At 55.4% G+C, this 10145-nt stretch overlaps 1 protein-coding gene across 1 annotated transcript; it reads right to left on the bottom strand.

Annotated features, from left to right (window-relative positions):
• Nucleotides 1–5564: 5564 nt before the first annotated feature.
• On the bottom strand, nucleotides 5565–8185 carry LOC119108316 (uncharacterized). The gene is made up of 4 exons (XM_037231892.1): nucleotides 8053–8185; nucleotides 7466–7779; nucleotides 6322–6504; nucleotides 5565–5681 (listed from the first exon to the last, which is right to left on the bottom strand). The coding sequence occupies exons 1-4, from the start codon at nucleotides 8066–8068 to the stop codon at nucleotides 5565–5567; spliced, it is 630 nt and encodes a 209-aa protein (XP_037087787.1). The 5' UTR covers nucleotides 8069–8185.
• Between the last annotated feature and the right edge of the window lie 1960 nt (nucleotides 8186–10145).

Here is a 10145-nt window from a genome sequence, read left to right as displayed (position 1 = left end):
AAAAGAGGCGAAAGGAAAGCCTAAAACTAGCATTTTCGGCAGAGTTAAGAAATTCTTGAAAGGACTGTTTCCAAGTTCTAAGGTTCAGAGGGGTAACAACAAAGGCGACGGAAAAGGGTCCAAACATATTCCAGGTGTAAATGGCAAAAGAGCATCAAGTTTTCCGGCAGGCCAAGATGAAGAGCCGCAAGGAAATGGCGGAGGAAGTCCCATCACCTTCAGCTTCGGCTTCGGAGGGAACTCCGGTGGCGATGACCCATCCCCGGCAGCGCCTGAACCTTATTACCCTCCTGAAGCAGAACCTGAACCTGATTACCCTCCTGAAACAGAACCTGAACCTGATTACCCTCCTGAAGCAGAAACAGAACCACAAACATCGGAACCGGATGCAACCGAAGAACCGACATCTGATGCAGAAGCTGATCCGGCCGATGCTGTGGAAACGGAACCCGACACTACTGACGCGGAAGAAACAGAAGCCGCAGAATCCATAAATGCGGATGGAGACAAACGGAACAAAACTGGCAGCCCAGGACTGACCAGCATTAGAAATTGCTCGACGCATGAAGTCTGCGACAAAAATAAAACCTGTCATAAGGCACAGAGGACACCAGATGGAAACCAGACGACTTCGGCCGAAAATAACAACACTCGGTGTAATGAGGCGCGCAAACCACCCGCAGGGCAAACACACACGCCCCGCTGATGGCGCGGCGAGGATCAGACCACGAAAACAAACGGCTCCCACCAATCGGATCAGGTGGCCACGTTACGCTCACTGCAGATATTGATCAACAAATATTTAAAAGCGCTAGAAGATGAGCGGTGAGGTCGTTGTGGAGCCTACCGCCAGCAAGACATTACAGCCCCGAATGGGACCGTCTTGGTGTGATGAACGTGAGGCTGCGACGGACTGCGCTGGATTGAACTAAATTTGTGTCTGCCTGTTCGGTGGAGTCGAACGTTCACAAAAATACACACAGAATTGACATGTTTAAAGGTTCACCAATTGTGACACTTGGCAGATGTCTGCTGCCTGGAAGCCAAGTGAAATCCGTAAATAAGAGCGGAACATTTGAATTCGGGTCACACGAATATTCGACGGATATTTGGATCCGGTGAATGTTTGAATAGCAAGGTCCGTATGCTGGAAACATTAGACAAGCTACTGAAAAAGCAGAATGTTTTAAAAAATATACTCAAGGTCACTTTTGGGCCCAGTTGGCAGCAAACGTTCGATGCCCCTGTGGCCGAAGGCATGACTTCCGGTATTTGTTGTCATTAACGCCTGGTTTTAGTTTAAGAGAGCGCGAACTGCACCGCGAACTGCGAAGCTGACCGCACTGGTAAGGTGACTCCTGAATGAGAATGGCATACCAGAGCGCAGAAACACTGCAGGGCTACGATCGGATATCCTGCAATGCGGTACACGCCATCACTTTCAGGAGAACAGGCCACAGTTTGGTGTCGTGCACTGAAAAAATGCGTTAGTCTTGGTGCTTTCCGTCGCGTTGTCTTCTGATGTTGTAAAAGTGGTAGATTCAGTGCTGGCCTTCGATAGTGGGCCTTGTTCGTGACTCTACGTCATCGCAATGCGCATCGGCGCAAGCTTCGCGTTGAATGCGCCCAGAAGTGTGGTCCGTTTTTGGATTTCGCGTGCTTTCTTTCCTCTGCTCGGCTTCGATCGGGTTCTGGATACAATCACCTCTGTTTGGCCAAGTGTACAGTGGTTACCGACGGTAATACAATCACAAGTAATTGTGCTTTGCCATGAGGCACGCAGTTTGTGCAGTGCATCAGCCGGATTCTCATCATCATGCACATAAACGCAGCATGTCGTGGGGGTCTGCTTGTTGGATGGAGCACGGTCGGTTGGTCATGCATTACATCGATGAGGCACGCATTCTCTAAGCCTCTAAGCGGCTTGCTAGCGGTTTTGCACAGCTGAGTGTCAAAACCAGGAACGTCACGCGCACTATCAACCAACAACGCTAAAACATAATATATGCTACCGAACAGGTAAACAATATTTCGACGTTCAACTGGTCAGACGTAGTTCATCAACAGGTAACTATCGCACGCACAAACAGGTAACAGTTGTCCAATAAATCAAACGACTTGCAACGAGTACCATTCCCGATGGCGCCACGTAGCTTGAAGTCCCGATTTTTTTCGCAGGGTGTCTAGTTAGTCTATCTGCTCATCACTGCCCACCCATCAGTCACTGTTCACACAACGTTTCTCTGTCACCATACACCATACCCAACAAACGTATGGTAGGATCTCTCCGCAACAAATAACATATCTGCCACCACCCCCCTCCGCCAGCGTTGGCCAGCCTTAAAAGGTTTACGACCGGTTCGTGGGTCTGCCGCCCACTCAACACTGGCCCAGACTGTGCCTCTACACTCGCCACAGACTGTGCTTTTACACTCGCCACATACTGTGCTTTTACACTCGCCACAGACTGCGTTTTCACACTCGCCACAGACTGTCCCTCCACACTCGCCAAAGACAGTGCGACACGCTTGGTAATGCCGTCAAACAAGTCGTGTAGTCTTGGCTAACGGTGCTAATGACGCGCTGAAATTACAGGACCAGGGATACCAGCCGATGCACTCGTGCATTTCTGTCCTCTCAGCGTGGCTTTAAGTCATCCGTGGCTAACGTCACTCGCGGAAACCCCACGTGTTACTCTGACAAATATATAAAACCGTTCACTTCACGCACTGATGACACGTCCGCAGCTCGACCTCCAGTGAACCCGGTAATCACATTAGATGTGAAGTTGTTCGCACGGTATGTTCCTTGCTGTCAACTCGTACAAAAATGACACGTAGGATCTGAATTTAACATCAAACCACCCACTCACATAGGGATATACAATCAAGACTCGATATGTTGATTCGTTTCGTTGGGATATGTCTAGAAAGCGGGGTGGTCAAAAACAACACGTACAGCGATGGTTCGACTAAAGCCATAAAGTAGCTGCGTCGCAATTTAACGAAACATCATGAAAGTGTTTCGTCTTGGCAAGCACATGGGTCCACACATTCTACCGCGGTCCCTCCCTAACTCCAGCCTCTAAGCAGCTAGGCTGACCTGGTTGCAAATCTGAGTCCACCCAAATAAACAACGGCAGGCGTCAGATCGCGGTGTTCACACCTCTCGCCACGCCCGCCTCTCAATCCCTGACACCTGCCGTTCCGCTGCTGTCTGTCGTTGACCTCAGGTCAGGCAGCTGTCCCGCTGCTGGACCAGAGGCAGCGGCGGCGCGGGCGGTGAGCTACCGCTGCGGCTCGGGCGGGGTGCTTCCATGCTGGCAATCGCTTCCACTGCGGGATGGTGCAGCAGATCAGGATTATATAAGGTCATCTCGCGCCGAACTCACTCCCTTAGCGTCTCGACAACGCAATTGAGGGCAGAAAAAAACTTTAAGACGCAGCTACAGTGGCTTGCGTCGGCCCAAAACTTCAGGGCGCAGACACAGGGGCTTGATTTGGCCCTAAGGCTTGCCGAGATCCCTAACCACCGATTCTTCAAGATGAGCCACGGCATGAACGCAACGGTTGGCGCCTCATAGTCGACGCCGATCGACCATGCGGCGCAGCTTTCTGGGCTCGCTGCATCGAGTCCAGGGAGGGCGGAAACAGGCATGCCCATCTGTCAGGGAGACGCCGGCTGTATGTACCTGACCAGGCAGCGTTCGAGGCCTCGACAGGTATTCAGCCAGGCGGGGCGCCAGCTGCCAATACACACAAACGACAGGTATAAAATGCGATGCGGAACCGAAGCGCGACCCAACGAAGGCCAAACACAAAAGGTCTGAAGCTCCAGGACAATTAAAACAGAGCCTGTGCTTTCGACGGAAGTGCTACGTGGAGTGAAAATTGCCAGTTTCACCAAGAAAAACGAGTTCCAGCTGTGTGCTTCAGATTTCAAGGGGTGCATACGGTGCCAACGTGTCATTGCGGTTGACGCAAGACATGCACGTGGGGCAGCTCAATAACGTAATGCAGCGTTGGACGACGACTACACATAAAACAAACCTTGAAAACATTGAAAAAAACACGTAGCATTTAAAACATCTGCCTTTTGACATACAGCCTTTCATGGTTCGGTAGACCCGGCTCTTTGGCCCTGCCATGCGTGCAGGCAAGGTCAGACCTGTACGAGATTCAGGATGCCGAGGCTCACCTGCCACGCGTTTGCTTTGTTCTGTGACCTGGCGAGCCAGGACCTCATTCAGCTGCAGGATGTGAGCCCTCTGCAGTTTATCGGTGGCCGCGCTTACACGTCTGGAACGAGGTTCTGTCGAGCAAAAAATCATATCAGATGACGACCCATGGTTGTCCACACGTCGTGCATTGTGGCGAAAAGGACGAAACGACAGGATTTTGTTTTTCTGGTGCAACATTTGCAATATTCTCGCTGTGTTGCGGCACCGTAAGGGAAATTTGGAACCTAGGAATAGAAAAATGAAGGGGTGAAAGAAACTGCCTACCTGTCTATAATCCTTTAACCCATCACGATCATTGTGTTCATAACGCCAAACAGACGGCTGTGTTAAATAGACCATTTATCCGCAGACCAATCATTGCATTGCTGCTGATAAGTCGCTCCAAATTCTTAAATGCTGGGGATCCCTTTCGGATAAGTTCGTGTGTGTGGTACAGCACTTCGCTTCGGTACTTTTTGACTGAGGACAAAAATGGCTGAACGGAGGCAGAAATATCTTGGCAATTCACGCACAAACAGCTATTCGGACAGAAGCATTTCGACTGCAGTATTGTTACCCTGGAAGCAAACGCTCAGAGTGGCGTCTGGTACGAATAACATTCATGGCGAAATATTATATTCCCGAAAAGGAAGTCACTAGACTTCCCATGGTCTTCCATCGGGAGTCTAGGTCTCCCCATGGTCTTCTTCTGCGATGTCATAATCGAAGCATGGTGATAAAAATGGCCTCAGTTTCTCCCCATCTTCCGCGACACAACAGTATTTAATAAAAGGGCATCCCACACATGGAACGCAATCATTTTCCAGGTCCTTGGTCGCTGCAGAATTTCCGCCCTTGACCAGATGGCCCTCCATCTCTTTACCGGCCCCGCGTGGCATTATATGATATCGTCCACTAAAACCACAATTTGACAAATCGGAATGGGATGTTTGTTCCCAGAACAGAGTAAAACACCTGCCAATTCTTTTTCGCCGTTATTAATTGCCCAGAGGACTAACAGCCCAGATTTTCCGCTCATATGACCACGACCAGCTGCCTGGCGGCCTATTGTGTTTATGTGCGCGCAGAGCCACCATCACGTAGAAATCATTGCTCACCTTCTATCGACATCAATTTATGTTCGCGCCACTTAACAATCTGTCGAACATTGTTTGGTAATCTCCGTAAAAGTTGTGCGCAAAAATGACGTCCTCTTCGGCCGTGCCGTTTTTCCGGCCGGATTTCCCGCTCGGATCCCAACAGCATGTGAGCTGTGCCTCACTCAGTCCGCTGCGTCGACAAGCGACAAAAGGAAGCGATGGTGTCACTTCCAACCACTGAATACTTACCAGCCGAAGCAAATGCTATCCAAAAACCCGGTACTTTGAGTCAGCATTTTCCTGATGGACGCCGCTTTCCGGCTTCTCTGAAGCCGTTCTTCGGCCGTCATCGGCTCCAGCTCCTTTAAAAAAGGCATGTGGAAAGGATGCAGCGTCACACAAGTTTGAGACCGCACACTCGCAAGACGGATTCTTTTTGCCAGCTTGTTCCTAAAATATGAAACATTTCTTGAAGACAGAGAACCTTTATGGCTGGTTTTAATGAAGCTTGCTTCCTTTTTCACTCCATTGCAGCCATTAGTATTCAGATCCACATGTGATTTGGTGGCTGCCGTTATAGATGAACAATCTCATCGAGTGCACCACGTACCACTGCGTAGTGGGCATTGATACGAGTTATTTTTCTGAAAACCATTGACCTTCAATATCCTCGAACGTTCAGGTTAAACAACGCTACAACGCAGACATGAAGCATGCTTTGAGAAGACTTGATGTTTCAAGGCAATGAGTGAAGCTATACACGCATCCACATTTTCTAGGCGGACTGAAGTTTTACGGGCGCGCTCGTCTCTCAGCCGCTCCAGTAACTGTGCCTGTGCAGCGCACGTTTTGTGCTTTCTGTCTGACACGTGCTCAGTACGCAGCCACACCCATAGAGGCCTGACACGCCCGACGGCGCAACGCCCTAAATCCACCGCGACATTACGCGACAGCCAGGCGCGCTTAGCGCCACCTGACCAGCTCTGCGTAGCGTCTCCTCACCAGCTCCGGGACGTAGCGCTCGGGGATGTGTATCTTCTGCGGCCGCGCCAGCAGCCGGTCTATGGTGTCGCCGTCGTAGCTGAGACCCGGCCCGGGCCGAGTCGCCCGCACTATGTCGGACGTGCTAGAGGCGGATCTCAGATTGGTCCGCTCCACGCGGGGCTCCTCCAGCGACGAGCCGTGCTGAGGGAGGGGGGGGGGGGGGGGGGGGGCAACGGCGGCGTGAGTCAAATGGCGTCCAGTGCCATCACGAGAGCATGAGACATCTAAGGCCCTCAAGACCTGGATTATGGATGTGAGGTTAAAGCTTATCTCTACAGTCCCTGGTCGAGCAATGTCCATGCTGTTGCAGATATTTACATCGGTTCCAAAAGAACTTAGACGATTGAACTAATGCTACGTTACCAAAGTATACGTTATTTCACAACCAGATCAACAATTATATCCTTGAAATATCACCTTGAAATACCGACGGAATGTGCTTTGATATCAAAGATGAAACGGTGGAACACGCAATGAAACTGACTGGGCCCTGGCTGAGTCAGCTGACTTCCAGGAAACCGTACTGCCGCACCAAGCCACCTACCCAGGCAACAGTAGCGTCACCTATACCTGCAGTGAAGCGCCACCTACCGAAGCCGCGGCCGTCGGCAGGGGGCGGGCGCCGGTGACGGAGTGGTGGCGGCGGGGCGGGCGACGCTCGGACCGCCGGTACCGCTCCGGCCCCGCCGGGCGCAGCTCGGGGCTCGAGCCGAACAGGCGCTCGTAAGCCGTCGGCCGACCGGCGCCGGCCTGTCGCTGCCGCGGGCGGTGCAGGTCAGAGGGCACGACCCCGGGTCGACGCGGAGCGGGAGGGCGGGCGCTGGCCGTGGCGGTGCGTCAGTGCATCAAAAGCAAGGTCCTGCTGCAGGCAGCGTACTGCGAGTGCCGTGCACGCGTGCACCCGCTGCCACCGGTGCTTTGTTGCGGAGGAGCTCACTGTGCAGCATACTTATATGACGGCATATGTAAAGGTGTAGTCGGCATACTGCTATATTTGCAGCCTCGCGAGCTGGGCTAGTGAAGCAAGCAAGGATATAATAAAGTGCAAGTATAGCTTTAACAGAATCGCATAAAAAGCTGTTGACGTGCAAACTTCACCAACCTTGTCGACGAGCCGCTTCAGCAGTTGGTGCCGTTGCTGGGGAGAGGTTTCAGTCAGGAAGTCCAGCTCACTGCCCGATCTTCTACAGTAGCCCCTCGGGAGAGACGTTGCGCGATACAGATGTGGATCCCTTGCCTCGATTTCCTTGGAGACGTCCTGCGGCCGCTCATCATATGCTGTGTTGTTCTCAGGAGAAATCGGCCCCTCATTATCGGCAGAGCGTGGTGTTCTATCCTTTTGGCGCTGTTGTGATTCTCTTTTAACGGTTCGGACAGTCCTAACCTCCAGTGATGACCTGTCCTTTGAAAGCAGAGCTGTAAAGATAAGAAACGAGTCACCCATGACAGAACAAGTTTGCATATAATAAAAGGAAATCCATGGTCATATGAGAAATCGGATGAAATAAGCCATTCATTCACCACACAGGTCCTCATGACACAAAATACACAGAATACGTCCACATAACGATACAAACAATGGCAAACCACACAGGACAAAAAACCTATCATTGCAACGAATCATTTCCGTTATTAAGAAAACTGACGTCAGTGCACAAAACACGGCCGCCACACGTCACGTTCACGAACCGTAAAGCGGGCCCATCTCCTCCGTGGGCTTGATGACGTCATCTGGTTGCCGGGGCGGCTCGCGACGATCGCCGTTCTCGATGGCCTGCACGATGGCGCCGACGGACTGGTGGCGCCTGCGGCCGGGCGCGGCGCCGTCGCCCTCCGTCCCGCCCCGGTCGCGGTCCGCCGCCGGCCCGCCAGCCGAGCCGCCGGCGTCCGGGCGTTCGTCCGGAGCCGTGTCGACGCCGTCCGCGCGCTGGTGGCGCTCGACCGGAGTGTGGCGGGGCGACTGCGGGTCGGCGTCCGCGGCCGCCGGCGGTCGGAGACTCGTCTGAGCCGTGTCAGATGCCGACGCCTCGGCGGCGTGCTCCTGTGGGGTGGGCTGGTCCTCGGCTGGCCGAGCGCCCGCTGGGTCAGTGGCTGGCTCTTCCGTGGCTTGTTCCCGCGCGACAGACTGGTCCTCAGCTCCCGCTGCCGCCTCTGCCGGCGCGGGTTGGGGCGTTGAGACACCTGGCCCGATTCTCTCAGGCTCAGTGCACACCGGTCTCTGGGATTGTCGGCCGTCGCCGTCCTCCGGCTGGAGTCGAGGCTCGGCAGCGGTCCGCGACTGCGGAGCTTCCCCGCCCAGCCCGGCGGGCGGCTGACCGCCGGCCTCCGCGCCGCCCTCGTGCGATCTCACCCGATCCTGCCGCTGCGGCTCGCCGTGACCTGGGTCGGTGCCCCCGGCGGGGTCGCGCCGGCGTCCGTGGCCGTTAGCCGGAGCCGGCCCGCCGCTCGTCTGGCCGCGCTGGGGGAGCACGGCCTGCCGCGGCGGCGGCGCGGCGCGCCCGGTCGCCGGCGGCCCTCGCCACTCGTCTCGACCAGGCTCACCGGCTGCATGGAGAGGAGCGTGCTGCGTGGCGACGACGTCCGGTCCAAGCTCCGATGCCTGTGTAACGGTGCGATCTGGTTCCCGCGGCCGCAGAGCGCTTCCATTCGGCTCCTTCGGCTGCGTGAAGTTTCGACTCGCATTGTGGTCGCGAGTGAAGCTGTGGCTCCGCCTATGTGGCTGCGTGAAGCTCTGCTCCTGCTGCGTCGCGCGCACCAAGTCCCGGCTCTGCTCCTGCAGTTGCACAAAGTCCCGTCTCATCTCCTGCGACCAGCGCAGGTCGCCGCTCGCTGCACCGCCGTCCTCCTCACCGTCGCCCCGGCCGCCGAGGTCCTGCGAGCTGCGATACTGCCGGAGCGCTGCCTGCAGCCGGCCCTGACACGCGCTGTCAGGCAGCGCTCCAGACGCCCGTCGGTACGCCTCGTAGCTGGCGGCCAGGGCCGAGCGCAGGTCCTGCTGGCTGCCGGCGCGGCGCCGGCTCGCCGCCGCCTGCCCGTGGCCGCTCTCCGCGCCGTCCGGCCGCACCCAGTGCCCGCGGCCGCCGGCAGGCCACTGCGGGTAGCCACCGTGGCGGCCCGGCCAGCGCCACTGGCCGCTCTCGGCCGTCGGCGGCGCCGGCGGCACGTACGGCGGCGGGTCGTAAGGCCGGCAGTACGGCCGGTCGTAAAGCTGGTCGTACGTCGGATCGTAAGCGCCGTTCAGCGGGCCCGAAACGCTCTTGGGCAAGCCGCGGTGTCCGCTCTGCCGGCCAGAGGGCGACAGGACGGGCGTCTGCGGTGGGCCGGTGCTCGCGCCGCTGTCCCTGGAGAGCTGGGCAGCGTTCGGTGGACCGTCACGCTGCGCGCCGCCGGACGGGCAGCGCCGCCCGGTGGCCATGTGTGGAAGCTCGCGGCCAGGCTGCCCGCCGGGCGCAGGCGGTGGAGGAGCCAGGTGACCCGACGAGGCCCGCAGCATGTCCTGGAAGATAGCCAACTGGTAGCAATAGCAGAAGCTGAAGTTAAGCAATGCAGCTATCTATGAACCTCATAAAGTGACAGTTTGTTGAAAACGAATTTCTTAAGACTACAGGTTCGATCAGTGGCTGTCAGTCGGCAGATGATATGAACACTGTACTGCGGAGGAGAGAAAGCACATACACGGGACTAGCTGGTTTATTAAGGTTTAACAGAATGGGCAACAAAACGTTACACAACTGTCGATGGGTCTCAGCTAACCAAAATGCTCCGACATGCCATCGTGACCA

This window comes from Pollicipes pollicipes, unplaced genomic scaffold, assembly GCF_011947565.3.
Source record: "Pollicipes pollicipes isolate AB1234 unplaced genomic scaffold, Ppol_2.1 Scaffold_6686;HRSCAF=7923_pilon_pilon_pilon, whole genome shotgun sequence".
Lineage (NCBI taxonomy): Eukaryota > Metazoa > Arthropoda > Thecostraca > Pollicipedomorpha > Pollicipedidae > Pollicipes > Pollicipes pollicipes.
This window is presented reverse-complemented; position numbering and strand designations above follow the sequence as displayed.

What these genes read in the sequence shown, in the direction of transcription:
- LOC119108316 (XM_037231892.1), bottom strand. An exon ending in TGAAGCGGCTCGTCGACAAG is followed by an intron (nt 6,505 to 7,465) that starts GTTGGTGAAGTT and finishes CCCCTCCCTCAG; the next exon opens with CACGGCTCGTCGCTGGAGGA. An exon ending in AGCGCTACGTCCCGGAGCTG is followed by an intron (nt 5,682 to 6,321) that starts GTGAGGAGACGC and finishes CCTTTTTTAAAG; the next exon opens with GAGCTGGAGCCGATGACGGC.